Source organism: Rhinatrema bivittatum, chromosome 4 (assembly GCF_901001135.1).
Source record: "Rhinatrema bivittatum chromosome 4, aRhiBiv1.1, whole genome shotgun sequence".
In the NCBI taxonomy this organism is placed as follows: domain Eukaryota; kingdom Metazoa; phylum Chordata; class Amphibia; order Gymnophiona; family Rhinatrematidae; genus Rhinatrema; species Rhinatrema bivittatum.
The window spans coordinates 43,513,954-43,540,392 of record NC_042618.1 but is presented as its reverse complement, the minus strand read 5'-3'; the positions used below and the strand labels follow the sequence as shown (position 1 = coordinate 43,540,392).

Genomic DNA, 26,439 nt, shown 5'->3' with positions numbered 1-26,439 from the left:
TGAGACATCTTGAATATGTCCCAAGGAATGCTGTGAAATTCCAGTGCATATCCTTCTCAAATGACCTCCAGTACTCATTTGTCTGAACTGATCTCGACTCACTGCTGATAGGAGGTCGACTGTCCCTCTTCTATCTCCTCGTTCTGAGGGTGGGTCAGCAAAATTTCATTGGAGGTTCGGGACCTCTCATGGCTCTCATGGGCTTTCAACTACGAAAAGACTGAGATCTCCCAAAGGACCGAGACCTCTGAAATGTCCAGTTTTTGTAGGAGCGAAAGCGTCGGGAGCCCCTAAATTGACCCTTCATAGGCAAGGGATGCTGTAACTGCTTATCTTCTGGTAGCTGGGGAACTGTAGATTCACCCTATTTACTGGCCAGCTTTTCCAATTCGCTTCCGAAAATGAGTGATCCTTTAAAGGGCATCTTTGTAAGATTTGCCTTGAAGGTTGCGTCTGCTGACCAGTTCCGCAACCATAGCTGTCTTCTGGCCACCACAACTGAACATAAGAAATTGCGCAAAGAACATAAGAAATTGCCATACTGGATCAGACCTAGGGTCCATCAAGCCTAGCATCCTGTTTCCAACAGTGGCCAATCCAGGCCATAAGAACCTGGCAAGTACCCAAACACTAAGTAGATCCCATACTACTGATGCCAGTACTAGTAGTGGCTAATCCTTAAGTCACCTTGATTAATAGCAGGTAATGGACTTCTCCTCCAGTAACTTATCCAATCCTTTTCTAAACCCAGCTATACTAACTGCACTAACCACATCCCCTGTCAACAAATTCCAGAGTTTTAGCCACTTCTCTGCCCAAAGTACGGACAAGGTCTTTGATGCAGTAGCAATGACCTTACAGATAGCTTCTTGTTATGCCCTTGCAGCTTGTTCGTGCTTACTCCTCTCTCAGGATGACTCAGGGGGTGAATTCCAGAGTGGTTATGGAACCCACCACTGCCTTTTTAGCTGACCCAGATACAGCCAATTTTATATTATGCACATATATATGCACGCATGTTATAAAATGGTTGCATCCATTAGTGCAAGCCAACATAAGTGCGTACATGTACGCCCGCGTGGCTGTTTAAAAGTTACCGTCTTAAAGCTCAAGATACCCCCTTTTACTTCTCCTTGTTAGTTCACTTCAGTGACATTAAAGGCCAGGAGAAAGGGCAAAATACTGAAAAAAGTCTGCCAGTCAGTTTCCTTGCACAGTTTTGAAGTAGCACATCTTTTGATGAAAGGACTTCACTTCCTGAACTTTTAGAAAAGAAAACAAATAATGAGAAAAGTTGCATAAGCCAAAATTTTTCCCTATTATTAAATGTAGACAGATGTTCTGCAGGGAAATGGAAAGGACGATTTTCAAAGGTATTCTATGAGAGTCAACTCATGCTCATCTATATAAAAATGTTTTTGGAAAAATGCAGGTAAAAGCACATACCGCATGTGTGAGCGGACACTTTTCCCCAACATGGAAAACATATATGGCCATGAGATTTCATAGCAGGTGCAAAGTACACCCAACTGTCTGTGGTCCCCGCTGACCTTAAATTTTCAAAGGGAAACTCCGCGGGGGAGTTTTCTTTTGAAAATAAAATTCCAGGAAGTTCTCAGAGGTGTAAAAAAAAAAAAAATCTGCCCCAAAGTGACGTGCTCATGTTCATGCACAAGACCGGCAGCAGACATGAGCCTTATACTCGTGCCCTGGGGCTTCTCCTGATTCACAGAAAACAAGATATTGAAATAGAAAACGGACAGGTTTCTGCCTCCCAGGGCATTTTTCAGGCTCATATGAATTCCCCTCAGATTTGAGGGGGTGTATATTTTCCCATTGAGCTTTGCTATTTCACAACACCACTGCTCTCTGTGTCCACACATCTTTGCCATACAAAATCAAAATACAGATAACACGAAATGTTAACAATAGATGTATCTTTTATTCACAGATAAAAGCTGGAGCAAGCTATCATACATTTGTACACAGGTTTTGAAACCCCCCCATATAAAACAAGATGATTAAAAAATATGATTCCTTATGAAATGTGATATTACACAAGTTATTAAAACCTTGTCAAAAGTATTAGTTTGGCCAAAAAAATGCATCATCATTACAGTGGCCACGATGAAGTGACCTGCCCCTAAAATGCAGAAATCTCGTGCAGCAAATCTGAATTTGATCCTGAGGTTTTGCCTTCCTTAGAAAAACTGTAAAAAAGAGTATCCTATTTTTTTTTCTTAAAAGCTTACAATGGTAATACTTATACGCATCATCAAAATTATCAAAAAATATGTGGCAAATAAACATTTACAAAATTGTGTTTTGCATTTTTTTTTTCCTTTATGGTTTTGGTAGCAAAAAGTAATTTCAAATTTTTCCACTTAAGAGGAAAACACAGTGATGATGTCCTGAACTTTCTAGGTTAGAATAACAGCTGAAAACATGGTAAAACCCAGGTCCATACAATGACAGATGAGGTTCATAACCCAGGAAGCGGTGAATATTTCAAAACAGGCAATGTAAAAGGACATTTATTTTGATCTGTCAAAGGAACAGTACAAAACAGAATGTAAATGATCGTCTTGAAATATAATAATGCACCTCCTTTCTTAATAGTTAAATGTTCATAAAAATATCTTGAATCATAACCAAGAAAACAATTATAATACAATTTTAATTCTGCTACATAAAACAGCTTTTCCATAAAAAGAGAAGGCAAATTCAGGTATGAAAACGTAATTTACTTATTGCTTCTGCTACAATGTGTTTTTGTACATATAATTATAAATACACTATACAGTACAAAATATTTCATAGCAATACATTTTGTGGTCTGCTTAGGTTTGCTGGCTTTTGTTAATTCTAGCACCAGATACAGAAAAAAAAAGTCAAATCTTTTTAAAGGCACTTTCAGCTTAAGGTATCCCGTCCCTGCTCCACCATCTCCATTCAGTTGAATTTTTTTCTTCTTTTTTGTCATCTGAAACACTGTTGATCTCAACTTTATCTTTGTATACTCCACGCCTTGAGGCACCATTGTCATCCATGAACATCACAATCCGTCACCGACATCCATCCAGCAACTTCCATTATTACTTTCCAGTCTCAACATAGCACTATGCCCTTCCTTTTCTCTGTCCAGTGATTCTTCCCGGCTCAACATCCCAAGTTACTCAAACACCATCTTCACACTTCCACTTCTCTTACTCCCTCGTGCACATCGCAGGTCACCCCAATGTCAAAACAGGTCACCATCATGATGTGTGACTTGCAAAGATCGACACACTTTTCTAGCTCCTGCGTTACTCGCTCCAGTGCCTCCAGATACTCCTGGGACTCCTTATCAAGGTCAGGATCCACCTCAACTGGAAAGAAACAAAGAATTAGTTAAACATTTCATAATTCTTTTTTTTTTTAAAAGCCCAAGATGAATTAGATCAGAGGCTCCCAAACCTGTCTTGGAGGACCCCCAGCCAGTCAGGTTTTTCAGGATATATATGCATGAGATAAAATTGCACATTCATTGTGGATATCTCCTGGACAGGTTTGGGAACCACTGAATTAGACAATATATCACTTCTGGAAGATACAACTGGAGTTTTGCCAGTTGAAAACAAACACAAAAATACATTTTTAATACTTTAATCTTTAACTGTCCCCGGCTACACGCAACAATTTCAACAGAGCAGTAAATGAATTTCTATGGTAAAATATTTATGATCAACGATGCAGGGGATTGATTTCTTTTTTAGGGGATAACTGGATTCACTGGTTAAGTAAAACATAAATAAAAATCTACCAATCAATTTTTATTTTACTTTCTTTCTGTCTCCTAATTAAGAGGAAGTAAGCTCTAGTGGTTATTAACACATCGGAGAATGATTCAAGAGAAATACTGGGTGGTGAGTGCAAGTCTTCTATTTTGCCACCACTTTTACTGTGTGATCTTGGGTAAGTCCCCTTGGGGGCAATTTTCAAACTGTACCTTTTACCCAAAGTCTAGACTTTGCACCAATTTTCAAAGAGAATGTACATGCATACTTTCACTCTGAAACACGACAAAGGCCGCGCGCGTAAATCCTTCCGGATTTATGCGCGCGCCGGCGCGCCTATTTTGCATAGGCCGCCGGCGCGCGTAAAGCCCCAGGACGCGCATAAGTCCCGGGGCTTTTGTAAGGGGGCGTGTTGGGGGTGTGTCGGGGCGGGGCCTACTGACGCGGCATTTCGGGGGCGAGCCCAGGGGCGTGGCACCGGCCCGGGGGCGTGGTCGAGGCCTCCGGACCAGCCCCCGGGACCGGAGGACGGAGCGGGGCTGCCGGCCGACGCTCGTCAGCCGGCAGCTTCCAGCAGGCGTAACTTTGCAGACAAAGGTTAGGGGGGGGGGTTAGGTAGGGGAAGGGAAGGGAAGGGGAAGGGAAGGGGAGGGCGAAGGAAAGTTCCCTCCGAGGCCGCTCCGAAATCGGAGCGGCCTTGGAGGGAACAGAGGCAGGCTGCGCGGCTCGGCGCGCACAGGCTGCCGATTTTGCGCAGCCTTGCGCGCGCCGACCCCAGATTTTATAAGATACGCGCGGCTACGCGCGTATCTTATAAAATCAGGCGTACTTTTGTTCGCGCCTGCTGTGGGCGTGGGTGGCTCCCAGCCACCCACGCCCCACACCCCATTTTCCTGCTGCAATGTTATTGGTGTCACGGTGGTGACGGTGGCTCCTGTGGGGCAGGTCCAGTTTCTGGAAGTTCGGAGAAAAGTCTTGCTGCCTGCATGTGGCCACTGCCACAGTTTGAATCAAACAATGGCCGCAAAGGCTCGCCAACTGGTCAGACCATGGTACTCCATGGTGGTCGGAGGAAGAGGCCTGAAGAATTCTATATGTTTGGTCCTACCTTCGGCCCCATCCTCTGAAGACCTGGATTTAGAAATAGACAATTGCCTAGGGCGCCATATTTAGAAGACACCAAATACCCAGACCAAAGAGGAGTGCAACCCTGCCAAGGAGGAGCCTGCTCTCGCCATCCACTTCCAGCATGCCATAGCAGTGCCCCTTGAGTTTCCGGAGGGGAGTGGAGGTAAAAGGACTTCACTCACTATCTGATCTTTGGATTCTCCCACCACCTACTCTCCAGTCCTGCCTATGGGCACCCAAATCTCAAATCCGACCCTGGTCCTCCCACCTGCTTATCTCCTACTGCAGTGTTCCTCTCTCCCTTATTACAAATTATGAAACAATTTGTGCATGATTGTAATGTAACATTATCACATCTAGCGAGAACCCAGTGATTTGCTGTTGCATTAATTAATGTTACATTCCCCCAATTCCTATCTGGGGAGGGGAAGCCATTGTGAGCCATGCAACCATCGCACTGGATAATGTCAATTGGCAGAGGTGAGGTCATTGCCCCCAGTTTGAAGAAACTTCTCAGTTGGGCCGCAGCGCAGGAAGGACTTGATGCACGGCGATGGTCCTCTGGATGTTGTGTGAAGCCCAGGATGGATGAAAGTGGCCCTTTGCTGGGTCAAAGGAACCAGACTGCCTAGATGCCAGATGGGGAGCGGAGGGAGACTGCAGTTTGTTCTTTGTTTCTTGGGCTTGACTTGTTTGTTAATAAAGCTGCAGCCCTTGCAACCCACTCTGTGTGGGCTGAGTCTTCCTTATGAGAGAAAGGGGGTGAGCCTGAGCCTAAGAACATAAGGCTTGCCATACTGGGTCAGAGCAGGGGGTCTATTAAGCTCAGTATCCTGTTTCCAACCGTGGCCAAGCCAGGTCACAAGTTCCTGGCAGGATCCCAAGAATAAGCAGTGGATTTCTGCAACTCTACCTTAACAATTGTTAATGGACGTTTCCTCCAGGAACTTGTCCACACCTTTTTTTAAACGCAGCTATACTAATAGCTTTCACCACATCCTCTGGCAACGAATTCCAGAGCTTAATTATGTGTTGAGTAAAAAAAAATATTTTCTCTTATTAGTTTTAAATGTATTACCCAGTAACTTCCCCTGGTCTTTGTACTTTTTGAAAGAAAAAACAACTGATTAATGTTTACTTGTTCCATTCCACTCATTATTTTATAGACCTCTATTATATCTCCCCTCAGCCGTTTCTTCACCAAACTGAAGAGTCCTAACCTCTTTAGTCTTTCTTCATGGGCGAATTGTTAGGTTCCAAATTAGGAGCTACCACCCAGGAAAGAGATCTAGGCATCATAGTGGATAATACTTTAAAATCGTCGGTTCAGTGTGCTGCAGCAGTCAAAAAAGCAAACAGAATGTTGGCAATTATTAGGAAGGGAATGGTGAATAAAAAGGAAAATGTCATAATGCCTCTGTATCGCTCCATGGTGAGACCGCACCTTGAATACTGTGTACAATTCTGGTCGCTGCATCTCAAAAAAAGATATAGTTGCGATGGAGAAGGTACAGAGAAGGGCTACCAAAATGATAAAGGGGATGGAGCAGCTCCCCTATGAGGAAAAACTAAAGAGGTTAGGACTTTTCAGCTTGCAGAAGAGAAGGCTGAGGGGGGGATATGATAGAGGTGTTTAAAAACATGAGAGGTCTAGAACGGGTAGATGTGAATCGGTTATTTACTCTTTCAGATAATAGAAGGAGTTGGGGGCACTCCATGAAATTAGCACATAGCCCATTTAAAACTAATCAGAGAAAGTTCTTTTTCACTCAATGCACAATTAAACTCTGGAATTTGTTGCCAGGGGAAGTTGTTAGTGCAGTTAGTGTAGCTGGGCTTAGAAAAGGTTTGGATAAGTTTTTGGAGGAGAAGTCCATTACCTGCTATTAATCAAGTTGATTTAGAAAATAGCCACCGCTATTACTAGCAACAGTAGCATGGGATAGACTTAGTTTTTGGGTACTTGCCAGGTACTTATAGCCTGGATTGGCCACTGTTGGAAACAGGATGCTGGGCTTGATGGACCCTTGGTCTGACCCAGTATGGCATGTTCTTATGTTCTTGTCCCCTTTACAATCTTGGCTGCTCTTCTCTATCTCTTCTATTTTGCTATATCTTTCTTGAGATGTGGTGACCAGAACTGAACACAATACTCAAAATGAGGTTGCACCATGGAGCAGGAATTATTATTTTCTCTGTTTTATTCTCCATTCCTTTCCTAATAATCCCTATAATTCTATTTGCTTTCTTGGCTGCTGCTGCACACTGAGCAGAAGATTTCAAGGAATTTTCAACAATGACACCTAGATCCCTTTCCTGAGTGTTGACTCCTAATGTGGAACCTTGCATTTTGTAGCTAAAATGTGGGTTACTCTTCCCTAAGTGCATCAATTTGCACTTGTCTACATTAAATTACATTTGCCATTTACATGCTCAGTCTGTTGCGCGTCCCGGCCGCGTCCGCTCCGCGGCCGGCCCTGCTCATCTTGCTCTCCTGTCCACAAGCTCCGGGCTCTCCTCCTCCGCAGCCGCAGCCAGTTTGCAGCGTCCCCGGCTCCCCTGCTCAGAGTCTCCCGTGCAGGCCTCACAGCGGAGCTCCAGTTGGGGCTCCGCGTCGTCGTCGTCCTTGGCCCTGCCCCTAGGCATGAGCGCGGCCAACCTGCAGCCCTTTAAAGGGCCAACGGCAGGAAAACCCGCAGGGGCACCTCCCAATGATGTCATGTAGGCCGGATACTTAAGGCTAGGCCCTGCTTCTTGTTCCTCACCTTGACAATCGGGTCATACACTCCGGTGTAGTTTGTTTGCCTGTTCCAGTGTCTCCTGTTCCTTCGTCTCTCCTGGTAGTACTCTTCGGACTGCTCTCATGGTACTGACCTTTGCTTGCTCTTGACCACGTCTGACCGCTGCCTGGAACCGATCTCTGCCTGTCCACTGACCTCATCTAACTGCTGCCTGGAACTGACCTCTGCCTGTTCACTGACCTCGTCTGACCGCTGCCTGCAACTGACCTCTGCCTGTTCACTGACCATGTCTGATCGCTGCCTGGAACTGACCTCTGCCTATCCTCTGACCTCTGCCTGGCCTAACTACACTTGGACTGACTACTGGTACTGACCCCTGCTTTGGCTGACCATTCTGGACTGATACTCTGGCCTTGATCCTCGCTATCCACTCGGACACTCTATTCTGGCCTCCTGTGATTCCTGAACCTGATTGCTTGAACATTGACCGTGCACCCTTGTTTGTGGTGGGTACTCCCCTGCACTTCCTTTTGGGGAGACCCTGCGAGGCCCACCTAAGACCAGGCGGCCTCGGTACCCAAGGGCTCAACCTGCAGAAACCCCGGGTTGCTATTGGCGAAGCTCCAGCTGGCCTCTGTCTCCTCCTGTGCTCCGCCTCCTGGTGGCAGGTGCTCTCTGGGTCCGACCAGAGGGCCGTACCAATCCTGCATCAGGCCAAGGGTCCACCTCCAGCACAACATATTCTCCCAGTTTTGCAATGTCCTCTTGCAATTTCTCGCAATCCTCTTGTGATTTGACAACTTTGAATAATTTTGTGTCATCAGCAAATTTGATAACCTCACTTGTTGTTCCCATTTCCAGGTCATTTATAAATAGATTAAAAAGAAGTGGGCCCAGAACAGATCCCTGGGGCATTCTACCATTTAGCCACACCCTCTGTTTTCTATCTTTTAACTAGTTGGCAATTCAAAACAGGACATTGCCACCTATCCTATGACTTTGTAATTTCCTAAGAAGTCTCTCATGAGGGACTTTGTCATATGCTATCTGGAAATCCAGATACACTATATCAGCTGGCTCACCTTTATCCACATGTTTATTTATGCCCCCCCCCCCACCCAAAATGTTGCTAATTTGTGAGGCAAGACTTTCCTTGGTTAAATCCATGTTGATTTTGTCCCATTAAAATATGCTTATCTATATGTTCAGCAATTTTGTTCTTTATGATAGTCCTTCTACCATTTTGACTGGCACAGATGTCAGACTCACTGGTCTGTAATTTCCTGGATCACCCCTTAATCCCTTTTTAAAAACTGGCGTTACATTGGCAACCCTCCAGTCTTAGGGTACTATAGATAATGTTATTGATAGTTTACAAATTTCCAATAGTAGGTCTGCAATTTTATTTCTCAGTTCTTTCAACACTCTGGGATGTATAACCATCTGGTCCAGGTGATTTGCTACTCTTTAGTTTGTTAATTTGCCCTAGCACATCTTCCAGATTCACTGAGATTTGTTTCATTTCCTCTGAATCGTCACCTTTGAATATCATTTCTGGCATGGGTATATCTCTTACATTTTCCTCAGTGAATACTAGGGCAAAGAATTAATTTAGTCTCTCTGCTATGGCTTTGTAATCCTAATTGCTCCTTTTACCCCTTGATCATCTAATGGTCCAAATACTCCCTTGCAAGCTTTTTACTTTAAATGTACCTGAAAAAGTTTTTATTATGAGTTTTTGCTTTCACGGCAAGCTTCTTTTCAAATTCTCTCTTTGCCTTCCTTATCAATGCGTTGCATCTGACTTGACAGTGCTGTACAATTATGCTGTTTCCTGGTTTCTTCATTTGGATCCTTTTTCCATTTCTTGAAGGATGTTCTTTTAGATATAGCATCTCTCATCTCACCTTTCAACCATGCCAATAGTCATTTAACCTTCTTTCCAACTTTTCTAATGCGTGGAATACATCTGTTCTGGGCTTCCAAGATGGTATTTTTAAACAACATTCATACATGAGCTAAACTCTTAAACTTTGCAGTTGCTCCTTTTAGTTTTTCCTAACCAATTTCCTCAATTTATCATAGTTATCTTTTTGAAAGTTAAATGCTGTCATAGTAGATTTCTTTTTTGCACTCTGTCCAGTTATTAAATCAAATTTGATAATGTTGTGATCACTATTGCACCAAATCCTGTGTTCCATTAAGGACTAGGTCTAAAATAGTTTCCCCTCTTGTTGGTTCTTGTACCAGCTGCTCCATGAAGCAGTCATTTATTTCATCTAGGAACTTTACTTCTCTAGAATGTCCTGATGTAACATCACTTAGTCAATACTGGGGTAATTGAAATTATTACTGTGCTAATGTTTTTGTTAGCTTCCCTAATTTATTTTAGCATTTTATTGTCTATTAGTTCATTCTGGCCAGCTGGATGCTAATACACCCCCATTACTATTTTATTCCCTTTTTCACCTGGAATTTCTATAAGTAAAGATTCAACATTGCATTTTGTTTCCTGCAGAACTTTTATCCTGTTTGACTCTGCTCTCTTTAACATATAGTGCCACCCCCCTATCAATTTGATCCATCCTATCATTTCAGTGTAATTTACTCTAAATTGGTGGTGGGGTGGAGGGGAATTAGGGCTGGAGGGTACTGGAAGCCAAAAGTAACAGGTGGGAGAGGAAAAAAAAGGGAAAAAATGGATAAAGTGCGTAGCTTGCTGGGCAGACTAGATGGGCCTGGAATGCCCTTCCGGAGGAAGTGGTGAAGTCTAAAACTGTGAACGACTTCAAAGGGGCATGGGATAAACACTGTGGATCCATCAAGTCTAGAGGGTGTGAATAAAGAGGAGGCATTCAAACACTGCACGGAGCGGCAGTAGCCACAGAGGCATTCACGGAGCGGGATGCCAGTGGCCAGTAGTTAGTGTTTCACCTTCACGGAGCGGAAGGATGGAGGGCTGCTATCTCAAAAAAAAAATAAATAAATAAAATAAAAACAGGGGTGGGTAAGAGTATGGGGTAAGGGTGTGGCCTGCTTGTTACAGCGGTTGCTACCCCTAATTGATTAGGGCTGGAGGGTACTGGAAGCCAATAGTAACAGGTGGGAGAGAAAAAAAGGGGAAAAAAATGGATAAAGTGCTTAGCTTCCTGGGCAGACTAGATGGGCCGTTTGGTCTTCTTCTGCCGTCATTTCTATGTTTCTATGTAATTTGTGCTCCTGTTTTGGCCTTGCTGAGGGAAAGCAGTTTTCAGAAGGCCAATATATATTTGTAGATTTGTATTTACCCACGTAAATGGCTTCCCTGTGCCTCTGGGACCGGTTTTAACATACAGCATTTGTCTTAATCTGGATTTCCTGATCAACAGTTTACCTTTAGCAATTCATTTTCTCTACCTCTGTTACTGAAAAACTACCTTTTTCTAGATACAATGATAAGGTGATAAAGTGCGACAAACCACTGGCAGAGGTTTGTGCCAAAATTACTCACATTCTTCTTGCCACTTATTTGGATCCAACATCAATCTGCATTTTGTCTGTTCCAGTTCTTCTTTCAACATCTCGTGCTTTGTCTTTACTTCTCTGATTTGCTGCTGGCGCCTTTCTAAGATCTTCAGTTTGGTATTGAAGTACATCAGACCCTTTGCAAGACACAACAGAAGGCAACAATTCATACACTTAACCATGTGACTAGGAGGTGCCCTAAGGCATGACCTGTACTCGCCGTGCACAATTCTAAAAACAAGAAACCTAAGCAAAGATTTGATTTACACAACATACGTAATAAAATGCTATTTAAAACAAAATGATTTAGAGCAATATAAACCAAAACCAACATTGCTCTGAAGTCTAACCTTAGGAATGAAAGTTTCCAAGGGGGACTGGGGGGGGGGGGGGGGGGAGGATGTCAAAGTCCTTCAGAACAGCACAGATACCTCTGCCCCCCACCCTCGTCAGCTCAACGTGTGGGAATAAAATGCAGTTCCTCCATCACTGCTCTCAGCCATCTACGGCGAGGGCAAGGAGTTAACTGGCTGCAATGCATGAAGATGGCTCAGGGGCTTTGTTATTCATTAAGGACTGTTTTTCACCCCTACTAAGTATTTTTCTTTTTTTTTTTTAATTTTCACTTGAAATCATTTCAGATTCTTTTCTTCTTAAGGAAACAGGATTTCAGGCTGCTCCTGAAGAGAAGCCAAAGGTCACATTTTTTTTTTTTTTAGCCAGGCTGGGAGCACCTAAGATCACCAGCTAAAGCTTAGTATGAAGTTGCAGCTGAATTATTTGTCCCTAAATCTAGGCAGCCAAACCCTGGCTAACCTAGCTTTAGGCCTGCCATTTGGCCACCTAGAGCAAGGCGGCCAAACAGCCACGTAGCGTTGGAAATCACAGTGCTCAGCACCTAAGCTCTTTCCCCACCCTGGGAATGCCTGGCCATCCATGTTTTTCAGCAGCTAAATTTAGCCACACTGCGTAAGGAGATTTTAAAATGTTCAACTAATTTTGGGAGCTAGTAATCAGCCAAACTACTTTGTAGGATAAAAATGCCCCAGGGAGCATGGAATCATCTGTTTGCTTTTCTCGCTCGCTTTGCCTGTAAAGCATCAGAGTGGGCTGCCTATATATGGCCCAAAACACCACTCCATCATTTACATTTATTATTTTCTGCACGGTGCCTTCATGGATTGTTACTTCTACAAACAATGAAATTAATTGAAAGAAGGTAATGTAGATGTCCTAGTTAAGTTCTTTGACGTCAAAGGTTTCTGATTTTAAAAAGATGAAAACACCTCAGTAATGAACGATTTAACTAAAACTTGATATCCAATTAAAACTGGTAAATGTCTTCTCCAAATATTTCTTAATTTGTACGTTTTTCTCATCTTGCACAGGAGACATCATATTCAACAGAATCATTCCCAGAATAACGTAATCATTTTTGAAGGGTAGTGTCTCCAAATGGGTCAGTTTGTGTGCATTCCATGAGAGGAAAGAACCTCACTCATAAGCCAGGATATACTGGGCAGGATCTCAGCCTCTCAATTTACTGTAGTGCCCCTTCTTAATGCTTGCATTGGGGGGGTTGATGCAATAAATGTGCGCAGAAAACAGGCACTCAAGTGTTGAGCGCCTGTTTCCCTAACATGCGCCCAGCCACCTCTCCTGGGCTCCCGATCCAATATTAAAATGAGGGGTCGTGCTAGGGACAAATGTGCATCCTCCTCAGCATCGGGCACACAGGGCAGGGCAGGGGGCTGTCAAGCCAGTTGGGAAAACAGACGCTCAATCTATGAATGTCCGTTTTCTCCTGCTACTGGCATAGACGTCAGAAGAGTCACGGCCTGGACTGGAGTAAAATTTGCCACCTTGCAAGGGCGCATTGGCTGCGTGGAACATTTATTGGATCGCTTTGCAGGGGGTTAGCTAATAGCCTCATCTACATAAGAGTTCCAGGTGATGAGCGCTATTAGCTCCTCAGAGATCTGGACGTGCGTTTTGGACACGCTGATCCCCGTATTGGATGGGGGGTTATGGACGCGTGTCCAAAATGCACGTTAGGCCATGCGCAGCGGCGGCTAGCACATGGTACTGAATCGGCCCCAAAGTGTGTAAGAGAACTTCCTTCTGGAGCTCACAGGGTGTAACAGGTGCCCTTGAAAGTTCTTTTTAATCAAGCTGGTGCCGCCGAACCCAACTAGGACTGTCTCTGTATCTGAGTTTTTCCACTGTTGTGGACGGGACCGGAACCAAGAGATCAAAAAACAGACACATGGGCTGAAACGTTCTCACCTTTTCAACATCTTGGAAAGGCTGCAATGGAAACAAAAGAAACAAAGAAAGAGATCTAAAGTCCAACAGCTGAAAAAGGAATGGAACTGAATTGTTTTCTAATTACAAGTAAATTAAACCCTCCCGTCTCTCGTTTACTAGAACTCTAACCAGGATGTCATTTAAATAAAGAGCTAATGGCCCTCAGGTGGAGAGAGGCCATAAAGCTTTCCCCAGGCAGGCTGGCATTATAAAGGTTTCCCATAACGTCCTCATTGATATTCTTCATTCACGCCATCAGTCACTTTAAACACAATTAATCGTAGGCAGTAATTATTTTCACTTTCTATATTAAGGGCACCCCCCCGCCCCCGAATCCAACATATGAATTGTAAAATTAATAATTATATTGCTTTAATTGCAATCAATTTCCCTGAAAAGCATACTAGCAGACAAGCAGCAGTTCAGCGTGTGTACTGTAATTGAAGTCGCCTGAAGTTGCTGTAAAATACGTGCTCACCTCGGTTTCCTCTTGTCTGTGTCGCTGTAATCGTTCCACATCATCAATCTCATACACTTTAATTTCAAATGGCTCTTTCAAAGTGCCGGGCAAAGGTGGTAGATCAACCCACTGGCCGGTAATACTCGCCTTTCTTCCCAGGGTGGCTGTTTCAGGCAGCGGGGCAGGTATTAGTCGGCGGCGCTGAAGACCTTAATAAACGGTTAAGACACTTTTTTTTGTTTTGTTTTGTTTTGCCTTGCTGAGTTACAGCTGACAATCAATTTGAACACAGCCATTCTTCGCAATACAATAAAAAAAAAAAGCAAATATGCAAACAGTGAGCAAGGTAATTTCAAAGAACAATATAAGACGGATGGATGGGATGGTCCTACCCTATCTGAAGGAGAAAATTAGCTGGCATTGTTCCCAGGAGGGCTTTAGGATCACGTCATGATCCTGCTTTTCTATTCCAGCAATAAAAATGATATAAGTGGCAAGAATTAGAGGGCGCATGTTTTGTTACGTGGCGCCCGCTCTCTGGAGAAAAATTACTTAATATACAGGAAACAGGTTACGACCCATTTTTTTAGGCACGCTTTTAATTAATGTATGGGTTACTCCTTATTCTGAATGAAATTTCCTAGCTAGGGATTTATGAAACATAGAAATATGACGACAGAAAAAAACATACGGCCTATCTAGCTCAACTCTACCATCCCTACCACTTCTTCAGTGATCTCCTGTGCTTCTCAAATTTTATTCTCATTGGGCCATATTTATAAAGCCGAGATTGTTTCTTCATGGCAACATAGTTGATAGTCTTTGGGAGTGTTTTATTTTAACAACTGAGAATTTTACACACCATATACATTGTTATATAATAGCCAAATGGAAATAGTATTTTGTAACTTTGGCATATCCTCTTTTTTGGTGGTTGAGTTTTTTGAGGAGATGTTTGTCATTTTTGTGTTTATAGGTCATTTTGTCAATATGATGTATTACATATTTTGTTATGTTAGCCCCCTTAGGGGTTTTACAGAAAAACAGGCTATAAGTTCAAATAATTAAACAAACAGAGGAAACCAAGCTTGCTCTGTGCATTACATTATCATGTTTGGCCTTATCAAAGTCACTTGACCTCCTTGCGGATTTCAACAAATGCTTTAAAGGTCAGACGTATTCTCATCTCATTTTATATCTAGTGTAGTAATATTCACATGAACTGAAGAATTCAAAGTAGAGTTGAAATCTATCTAGTCATCAAGTTTAGGGACTGGCTGGCTTGAGAGAATGTTTACAGTTCTATGGAACCTTTGGCTTACAGGACACCAGTTCAAATCCAGCTGAGATTGGTGGAGATTTAAAAGGTGGCATGCATGAAATGAGCTGAGGGTCTCAGGCCCATTTCACAAGCCGCAGAAGACTCCTCCAAAACTGCGATTTCTGCTGTACAACTTGCCATTACATTGTGAGAAGGACTCAAGTAGAATCAAGCTATCATAGGTCATATGCTTTGTTCGGTTTCTCTCTCAACGAGTGAATAAAATTGTACTCATTATTTCTCTATGGATCATGCAGATGTCTAAAAAGCTGTAGATTCCCGTAGGTGGTAATGGAGGAAATCTCTTGATTCACATGGGCCCATGCATTACTTTACATGCAACAGTTTGCCAAAGGACCCAAGTATCATCATCCCATTAGCCCTGGCCTCCGCCATGTCAGCCATTAAATCTCCAAAGAAGGCACTTTATTCTAAGTCACCTATCCCTTCTTTCTTAATCACCTATTTCACATCTTTGGTAATAACTTCCCTCCCCCACCCCCACCCCACATCTCTCTCTCTCTCACACACACATGTCACCCACTAAAAACAGCAGATATGAATGTTACAGCTTGGAGAATTCGAAGTCAATTTTGATTCATCCAGCATACTGGAGCCATCTGCAAGGACGGTGACATTACTGTGATACCCACATGATCCAAGGGTCTAATGCTCTAGAGCTACACCCGCGTCCAAAGCACCCAAATGCAACATGATCACGGCATACCATCAGCCACTTAAATACCGTACATAGATTTGCAGGAAAGTAACTGTCTAACAACAATGGCACCCCATCAACTGTCAAACTGATTCTTTCCTCCATACAAATTCCTAATCCTGCGTCAAAAATAAATAATATGAAATTACACTGTTGACAGATTCACATCCACTTCACAGTTCTGACTGACATCAAAATATCTGAACAAGTGCAGTTTCAGTAATTGGTTTGTGTACCTGTGTAATCAACTGTTCATCTTTTCATTGACAGCAAGGCATGCCGGCCTGACCTGTCATGGCTACAGCACCGTACAATCCTCATTTAACTTTCTTTTTCAAGTGAGTTTGGAAACTGATTTCAAACTAGCTTCAAACCCCAGCTCCTAGGAAATGAGAGCTGAGGAATTTCAAGATGGTGATCTGAGCGAAGCCCCATGGAGGTGGAGCACTGATGAGGGCAATTGATTTTCCTTTTGTTATCTTGTAGTTGGTTTACTATAGTGAGGAAACATAGGGATAAGGTTCCCCAAACTCCTGAATCCCCATGAATGTCGCTAACCCACCATCACAGGCTTCATGCAACATATTCCCATGAAGTCCGATGAATCCAGAGCCCAGGAGACAGAGGGAATGACCTCCAGCTTGGGAACTGAAATTTCTTTCAATACGGACGATCGTGCAACTTCTCTACCCGCTGGCTCATGGGGGCAACAGGATGGAGCCGGGCTTACCACTGACACCAAACAGATATACAGTGGTGCGGTATTCAGAGGACTGGGAACTCCAGGCCGATATGGGTCAGGAAACACCACCAGAGCTCCAGAGAAATGGAGATCTTGCAGAGGTGGGAGCCAGTACACCATCTTGGGGGCTAGCTGTGTAAGGGGAGATAATGATATTGGGGTAAATGCTACTGGAATTCCCCCAATTCCCCAGCTCCATGCCAGTCCCATAACTATTCCCCCTTTGGACAGGCCTGTCATTATCACCTTGGATATTATCTGGACTGCCCTGGTATCCCTTTATTAGAATATTGCTTTGTTAGCAACTTTAGCATGCTAGACAATAATACAGAACAAGTCAAGAATAGGTCCAGAAAACTGAGGGAACTGTAAGTCAAGTTAAATGAATGCCTTATGTACAAATGACTTTGATTCAGGAGATATATATATATATTTATCTTTACTGATCATGGGCACGCCTCTCTACTACCTCTGCGGGAGACCTTGCAAGGCCCACCTAAGTCCAAGCAGCCCGGGGACCTCGGGCTTCCAGTGGAGAAGCTCATCCTAGCCTCTGTCTCCTCCTGTGCTCTGGTCCCTACCAGGGAGCTGATCTCCGCTGCTCCAGGACAAGGGTTCACCTCCAAGTGCAACAGACCCAGTATGGGATATCTTATGTTCTTATTTATTAATTCACTTTTTTATACCGAATTCAAAACATATCATTCCGGTGTACAAAGTAAAAAAAACATTTGCAACAAAACAAGAACAATATAAATATAGGGCCAGATTTTATAACATGCGCGTGGTTATAAAATCCGGGGTCGGCGCGCACAAGGGGGTGGACATTTTGTGCACCTTGCGCACGCCGAGCCCTAGGGGAGCCCCGATGGCTTTCCCCGTTCCCTCCGCCCCCCCAGCCCTATCTAAAACTCCCCTGACTTTTGTTTAATACGTTGCGCCTGCCTCCAGGCAGGCGTAGGTTGCGTGCACCAGCCGAGTGCCGGTGCGCGATCCCCTGGCATGGCCGCTGTGCCGGAGGCCTTGGTCCCGCCACCGGATCGCCCCACCCATTCCCCGTCCCTTTTTTCAAGCCCCGGGAACATACGCGCGTCCCGGGGCTTGCGCGAGTCGCCGGGCCTATGCAAAATAGGCTCGGCGAGCGCAGGAGCAGGTTTTTGCGGTTACGCGCACAACCCTTTTAAAATCTGCCCCATAATATATTGGGAAGATGGGGGGGTGATGAAGTCAACAGGGACATTTTATTGGTGACCTTTGTCCTTGTCAAAGATAAGGTCTCTGTAATGCACCTTTACTTTCAGAATTGCAGTACTTTTATTTCTCGGTGGGAATATCTGGGAATGCACCAGGAAGTGCTTTCCTTCAGGGTGCAGTTTATTTTTCATGATCCTTGGAAATGTCTTGCAAAGCTGGAGAATGTATCTTGTATCTTTTTTGAACCCACGCAGCTGTTTCTTTTCGGGTGCTAAGAAATGCGCGGTTTGGGTAACCTGGGTATTGTACGAGTTCTCTCTCCGGTGCCGATTTCCCGGATACGATTCTCTCAGGGTTTTAGTGCTAGGGCCCCCTCTTCTCCTGGGCTAGGTGGAACGATACTAATTTGTTTTTTTTCCTGTTTAAGTCTGTTTTTTGTTTTTTTCTTCTTCTTTTGTCTTATAGCCACGGTATATCCCCTTATTGTTTTCAAGATTATTTTGGTGTAATATTTTTGAAAGTTCATAATAAAATAATTAAAAAAAAAAAAAGAAGAAGAATTGAGATGCAAACCACACTAGGGATCGGGGATTCCATTTCTTGGGATCCTCCAGTTCTGGACTGGAACCAGATGTGCAAACCATGCTCCCCCCTCAGTTTCGGGGTGGGGGGGGGGGGGGAGGGGAGGTCAGATTCACTGGAAAAGCTTGCACCCATCTGTACGTAAATGCAAAACACGTTTGAAATCGGTTCCACGTGCACCGCAAGAAAGTTCAGAGGTGGCTGTGCTGTACATTTTACAGAAGAGTTTCCACCGCAGCCCCCGCAGATTGCCTACAGCAGTTTCATGCCGGCAGCAGGGCCACAATAAACCTAAAGCAGTGCAGGAGCCAAGCAAACCAGAAGCAGAGCAAACCTTGCCCTTTCATTCCCTACAAAAGTCCTCATGAGGATGTGCTTATTGAAGCAAAAGGTTCTTATGCATGAAAATATCAGGTCTGCAGGAAGGGGGAGGGTTTACCAACCAGCTAAGCAGAGGGAGATTTCAATTGAAAAAGAAGTACTGCAGTGCGTCAATTAAACAGAGCCTATAAACACTTCCGTGAGCATAATGATTCATATGCATCAATCAGTAAATCCTTGCCTTTGTGTCTGCGGCTTTAAACTGTTAATACTGATGTGTAGGAGCAGCTTACAGGGCTGAAAGCAGCAAGACAATGGTATAAATGGACCCCCAGGTCGCTGCATTTGAAAAAACACCTACCAACCTACAAGCTGAAAGTACCATAAATTATTCCACAGCTCAGCTATGTCCACCAGTGGCTTACAGGCAAGAGCTGCATTCCCTGGGAAGCCTAACCCGTACGCCCTCCAGTTCAGACAGCACTAATTATTTTTCAAAACTTTTTTCAAAACTCTGTTTCATGTACCTCCCGCCTCCGCCCCCCTGGTGTTCAGGAGCCCTCTGGCTCAAAATCTCCAGACTTCAGGACCAGCAGTAAAGTTAGGCAGGCAACGTGTGCCATGATCAGCCTTTGCACGATTCGGGGTTACGCGGGTAAGTCTTGCCCTGCCTCCTTATTCTTGTCACGCGCAGCTCACATGCAAGTGTGTATGGGGCCATTTCTGCGTGAGCAACACTTTTACAATCTACCTGTTAGTGAATCAGGTACTTAGCCAGCTAAGTCGTCTGACTAACTCTGAATATTGGAGTGAGCCGGTTAACTTAGCTGGCTGACTCAACACCTCCCAGTTATGTCCCCGGAACCCCCCTAATTTAACTGGCTAAATTCTAGCCCCCTAACTTCTCGAGTGAATATAATTTAGGCAGATGTGTGCCCAGATATTCATTTGGCTGGCTACCTTCTGAGCCAGCCGGCCAAGTGCTTTTGACTATGGACCTCAACGTGTCTATAACTTTCAGAAAATAACTTTCTGAGATCCAGCTTGGGGAAAGAGAGTGCACTCCTGAGCCAATTCAAGTTTTCCCTCCCCTAAGCTGCAGGAAATGGAAACTTCAGGCCACTGGATGTACTGTTTCACACCTTTTTACCTGGAAATATTCTAACCCTGTGTTTGCATTCAGTGAGCTGTGCAAAATCTCACATCTGAAGTGAGTAAGGGGTCACACTTTTAAAAGGAGGATGCCCCGGCTGCTATAATATTTTTTCTTTTCATTGGGAAGTGTACAGTGCTCTTTAGGGGGGTCTATATACTAAAAGGCATTACAAATGGTAAGCAACATAGTAATATAGTAACATAGATAATGGCAGATAAAGGCCAATTGTCCCATCCTGACTGCCCAGTTCTCCCACTGTAAGGATGCAGTCCCACTGCCAGACATAGATATTTGAGTGCTTGTGGGATATCAAATCAGTGTTTGCTGTCTGTCTCTTTGCTTGTCTACCATCCTGGATAGCCAAGTATACAAGATCCCCTGCTTAGTCCAACATCCAAGCCTTTCCACCCCCTCTCACTCCCCTCCCCCACCCCCACCCCCCCACACACACACACACACACACCTTTACCACCAAGATTTCCAATTATCTAATCAACTACCAAAACTAGTGAGGTTATTGCCCTAACATCCAGCCACCACCAATCTGTGAGCGTCAAACTGCTTGGTTTCTCCAGGATTGCAGCCTCCTGGTTCCCACTCTGGCTTGCACTGTCACCAGCTCACGCTTCCTTTATTCGTGCCTTGCTTTCCTGCTTCTCATCTCTCACCTTGGATCTGCTCTCATGCATTACCTGCTGTTTCTAATGCCTGCCTTAATCTGCTCTTTAACACAGAATGTACTAAATTAATGAGATACAGAACACCACCATGTTACAATGGCCATGTTAAACCACACACAGCCATTGTAATGTGGCAGTGCTCTGCGTTGGCCCCTTTAGCCCAAATTAACTGGGCCAGGAAGGTGGGCATGGTTAGCACAAGCTGGACTCAGGCACTTCAGAGGCTGAGGAGGGATGGATGGCTGAAGGGTGAGGGCAGAACACTGTCTCCCCTTCTTTATTAACCAGTATTGCACCAACCCAGTCAGAGTGCTAGTATTTAACATTTATTGGATCCCATAAATTGCACCGTCAGCTGCTGTTTTTATTGTGTTTCTTACAGTACCTCGATCTTTGTCTCTTTTGTCAGTTTTGCAAAGTTTTAGAAGGGTATGGGGGAATTTTATTTCACAAGTTAATGGTGTCAATATAACAGACTCTGCAGTGAATTTGTCCTTAACATAATTTCTTTTTTTTTTTTAAAGTCCGCTTAAAACCAAATATAAGATAAAACCAAAGCCATAGCTATAAAAACTTTAATAACAAAGCTTTCTTAATGCACAGGGTCTAGACGAGACAAGTTTAGAAAAGCGTCTATCATAGGCAAGGCCAAAAGAGCTTTAATTCTATATTTCATGTAAAAGGAAATGCAAAACAAATGTGTTAAGATACTTTTAGAATGGTAAAAGTTCAACTCAAGCAGCGTTTTACCTATTGATCTTTTCTTGGGGGACTTCAGACTCCTCAGGCGTCCAGGTGACGACATTCCACTCTCACTCATAGAGTCGTGGGCTGAAGATGCGCTCCCCGTCGCTTCGCTGTCTCGAATCATACTTTCGTAGCCGCTGCTGCCACCACTATGATAAAACAGAGCTGTCCGTCCCATTGCCGGTGGCAGTTCCCCACTCAGTACGCTGCTGTTATCACTACCATGCCCGCTGCTGTAGCGCTGAGGGCGCCGGGGGGCCGTTATTTTGCTGTAAGGCGATGGCAACACTGGAATTTGAGATTTCTCATCACTGAGGTTGACGCCACTGTCGTTACCACTGTCAGAATCTGTAGATCCTCTAAAATACACCATCTTCCCAGAATTTCCAGACACCAGTTCATTAACGCGGCTATTAGCTGCTCTAATAGCTTGCTTTGTTCCCATAATAGTTCCTCTGCCAGGTTTGCTGTTGACGCATTGCACAGACCGGGGATTGTTTTTTCCACTGGGAGGAATATTAAAGCTCTTTCCAGTTGACTGGTTCAGTGATTTCACAGAGGAGCTAAGAGATTTTGACCCATTAGCTGAAAGGCTACGATTCTTACTTGCATTTGCTGTGGCCTTCTGGTTGGTGGCATTTCTTGCCTGACTGGATTTACTGGTACCTGGGGCAGAATAAGGGAGCGGAGAAGTGGCAGTAGGAGCTACGGCTGGCACACCAAGCCTTGGCACGGATCGTCCTGCCCTTCCATTGCTGATCCCAGAGCTTCCATTGTCCCGACCCACACTTGCCTTTGAACTAACTGATGTCAAGCTGTCGCACCGTTCAAGAGACATATGGCTCCCATAGCGATGCACAGTCTCCATTTTAGAAGCCTTAGCCTTTAAACTTGAAGTGGTCTTTGGCAAGAAATGGTCTCCCTTAGGATATGTTTTGCTACTTGCACTTTCACTCATACAGACTCCGGGTTTTGCTCGTAAATCTGTTTCATCTTCGGTCTTTAGCAAGGCAACTCTAGCTGCTTCCAGCACTTCCGCTTTATCCACGCTGTTTGATGGCAAAGCGATGCTTTTTTGTTCTAAACTAGACTTCCGTACCGGTGGTGCTGGCGGTATGGTCCCACTTGGTCTGGGTAGCATGCTTGTTTTCTGTGGTAAAACTTTCTTGTTCACAGATGTTTTGAGGCTGCCACTGGGACAGGTAGCATCAGAATTTCCCTTCCTTGCTATTTCTGCTTGAGGGCTACTCTGTGCTACGGGCATCACGCCTAGCGTGGTAGCTCCTCTTCTGAGCTGTGGAATTTTCACTGAGGGTTCCCATTTTTTAGTGGAAGAGTTGCAAGACACTTCACAACCATCTACAACCCGCTGAGAGCTTGCAAGCATTGTCTGCGATTGGGCTGGCCTGGATGCACTACTGAGATGCTGGGCAGAATTTCCCGGCTGTTTCAGCTGATTATCTATAGCAGGCATGGAAGATTTTGCCAAGGGCAGAAGATCTTCAGCTTTTGCTTCCAATTGATTATCCGTGCGCACCAGCCAGGGATCATCAAACGTATAGTTGTGCCTTTGCAGATCTTTACTGTTTAATGCAGGATTATTGTGGGTTGCAGATGAGGTAGTCTTTGTTTTTCTAGGAAGACTAGAATGAATTGTTTCTATCACTGATGTGCTTTGAGAGCTGCAAGCTTTCGCCTTTACTGGTTGATTAGGTACACAAGAAGCACTTTTAACCGGAGATACTTTGGTTAGTTCAGAGGTTGGGGGATATTTGTTTGTGTGTGACCACAGGTTGCCAGAGCAGAGGCTCTCACTGTCCATATCTGAAAAACAAAACCCGCTATCATTCAAAGAACTTTTCAGGCCTTGCTCCAGTGAGATAGGCGCACTTGAAGTATCCAAGATGAAGGGCTTCTCGTTTTTGTTACAGCCATACACAGACTGTAGAGCAAAATTATCCCCAGAGTCAGAGTGTGCTCCATCGCTTTCCACTGTACAAATGCTTACTTCACTAAGCCAAGAACTGATGGATGAACATCTGCTGCTACCGGCAAATGGGTCCTCTGGAAAGGGCACAACAATGTCTATATTTACACCATTTGCAGTTGCCTGTGAGGTATAAGCATCAAACTCGTCATTAATACTGCTAATAATACTAACTGGCCTAGAACCTGAGGCAAGAGCCTGAAGTGAGCAGTCACTGTTAAAGCTAATGATACTGGCAGGCCTACCACCATCCAAAATCCCACCTATGGAAAGTTCCTCCACCACTGTAAACACTAGTTCGTCTTCTCCATTAAGCTCCACAGGTTGCTGCAAAGTCACTGTAGTTGTTAATATGTCACGGTCAAAACATTTGCCTCTCATTGCTGACCGGAAGCTGTGTACCTCTATCCCCCCGGAATGATGGGGAGCGTTACTGTTAACTGGAAATGTGCTTCCCACAGGACTATGCTCAGCTTGGCTGGCCATTTGTTTGCTCATCCCGACAGGAGGGGTACGCACTGCATGGCTGCTGCCTACGTCAGAATAACCTTTGGAGTCCACAATATAATCTTTTTGTTGTGGGGGAGGAGGTGCAGGGCTTGGTAAGGGTCTCTTCGCAAAGCAGGCTTTTTCTTTCGCCGCCAGTTCAGGTGTTGCTCTTCTCTGCTCCTGAGTTCCGTAAGCACCGGTTTTCGATGAGCTCAGCGAATCCGTGATTGTCTCCTCTTCCCCGTCTGAGATGGATTCCAGTTTCCTACCTGCAGCTTTGGTTTGCTCTTCAGAATGGTCCACTTTGGACTGAGGTGCGCTCATTTCACAGCTGCCACCACTCCCCCTCTGAGCAGTAGCTTGAGAACCAACGGTAGGCCCTGCTTTTGAGGACACGGTTTCCGTCGTTTTGTACCCTCCATTAGGAGAAGCCTTCTCCTTCGGCAGCTTAGGCTGCACATTTTCAGGGACTGGCGCACAGTTTGACGTGGCGGGCGTTTCTTCACAAGCGAACACAAGTGGCGCCTCACTCCCATCAATGCACTCCAACCTCTCCTGCAATTCAGCAAAAGTGTTGCACTTAAAGTGGTCCCTGTCAGAGCTCCTAATACCAGAAAGGTTCTCTTTGCCTCTTTTTTTGTTAAGGGAAGGAATTATGGGAACAAACTCCGGGGGTCCCTCATTGTCCGTCAGTTCCCTGTCAGATAAGGCTGCGCCACTGGGACCAACATAAATGACGGTATCGCACGACTGCTCACTGCTGGACGAATAGTCAGGGTCACTCGATATACTCCGTCCAGGAAGATCAGGATCAAGGGCAACAGTCCTGGAGTGAAATGGTCTCAGGTGAGGTGGTCTTCGCACGTAACCTTCTTCACATGAGCTTTCTCCTCCAGATGAGCTGGATGCGTACTGGAAAGGGAAGAGAGCAGAATTAACCACAAAAGTAAGACCATTGGGTTAGTACTGAAGTTAAATGTTAGCATTCAACAGGTAGACAGTCTGAAAAACACTGAACCTTCCTCACCTCATCTAAGCCTTTCTTATCCTCCTTCCCCCTACTAATCTATTGTTTTTATAACAAAAGGCATAGGACAAGGCTTCCAAAATCTGTCCTAACGACCCAGAGCCAATCAGGTTTTCAGGATATCCACAGTAAGTGTGCATGAGATAAATTTATATACACTGGGTCTCAAATAAGAAATACGTTTGCATGCATTATCCTGAAAAGCCTACTGGGATCAGTAAGGTGGGAGTCATCAAGACCCCAAAGGCTACCAAACTACGTGGTTTTTTTTCACAGACATTAATGCCTTTTTATTTTACCTCCGATCACAGATTCCTTTTCCACCAATCGATTATAGCAAAATCAATGGAAGGACAGTGATGCAGGGAACAGAGCACTCAGCATTCTGGGACAATTTTTCCCAGGGCAGCACAAGATGAGAACACATCAGGCAAATTATTATCCTTGAATGCCATGGAGTTCACTGTCCTGTCCCCCCCAATCGCTCTTTTTCTAGTGGTTTGTAAAGACAGCAGCAGAAATTAACAAAATAGAAACGTTAACGTTTACTGGAAAAAAAAATGCCTATTCTGCACTGCCTGAAAAGGCAACAATGGAACATGAACATCATCCGTTGCTCTCTTTACAACCAACCACAGCACCTCCTTTTAATGAAAATGCAAATGAAAAGGCAAAAGAATCACATGTGGACCAAGCATTTTTTTGCCACCTTCCTACGCTGCTCGGCCATACCGATCCTGCACTGGAAAAGATAACTTTAGCTTCTTACTTGTGGAGCGCTTTAACTGCTCCATATCAGCGTAGGAACCACAAGGAATCTCAATTAAACAGATAGGATTACACCAGGCTCACACCGCGTGAACCGACTGAATCCGGTGCGCGCGACGTCCCTTTGGTGAGACTTGTGCTAGCAAAACGAAACGCAAGGAGGCGGACGAACGAAGCCCTTTTTGGGCATAGAAACCCCTTCAATGGAACGCCCCCCCCCCCCCCCCCCCCCGGTGGGTAGGCAACCTCCAGGCCTCGCGGACGCCAATCCGCTCGGGTTTTCAGGACACCCCTGATGAATATGCAAGAGAGCAACTGCATGCACGTCGACCTCATGCACGTTCACCAGGGATCTCCTGGAAACCCGAGTGGACTGGCGTCCGTGAGGACCGGAGGTTGCCTATCCCTGCGTGCCCCGCTAAGGGTGTTTCGTTCAGAAGCTGATGTCACTGCACAGGCCTTCTTGTTAGCTCAGAAAGAAATACTGGCTCCTGTTCCTACAGCTTGTCCAGACAAACTGCAGTCATTTGCTGGGGGGGTAGGCCATACTGTACACTGCCGGGCCCACATAAAGGTCTGAAGTCACATATCAACAAAACCCAACATTATTTCCTTCACAGGAGGAAAAACAGAGATTTGCACAATGGGGAAACTGGTTAGGTTTTTAATACTGAGGAAACCAGCACCCGCCTCCACTGTGTCTGTAGCCCCAGCACAGGGGAACGCGCTGACTGGAAATCTCAGATCCCCCCCCCAGCAAGATGTTACGTTCATTTCTGCTTCTGCATGGT

The 26,439-nt window shown here is 44.7% G+C and overlaps 1 protein-coding gene across 4 annotated transcripts in view; it reads right to left on the bottom strand.

Moving 5' to 3' along the window:
• Positions 1–1,922: 1,922 nt before the first annotated feature.
• KIF26A (kinesin family member 26A) overlaps positions 1,923–26,439 on the bottom strand; it is a 234,830-nt gene continuing 210,313 nt past the window's right edge. For all 4 annotated transcript variants that reach the window (XM_029598057.1, XM_029598058.1, XM_029598060.1 and 1 more), the window contains 5 exons: positions 21,381–24,765; positions 13,935–14,125; positions 13,436–13,456; positions 11,136–11,286; positions 1,923–3,368 (listed from right to left, as the gene is read on the bottom strand). In XM_029598057.1, coding sequence (XP_029453917.1) covers positions 3,190–3,368; positions 11,136–11,286; positions 13,436–13,456; positions 13,935–14,125; positions 21,381–24,765 — 3,927 coding nt within the window. In that variant the 3' untranslated portion in view covers positions 1,923–3,189. The remainder of the gene's footprint in view (positions 3,369–11,135; positions 11,287–13,435; positions 13,457–13,934; positions 14,126–21,380; positions 24,766–26,439) is intronic.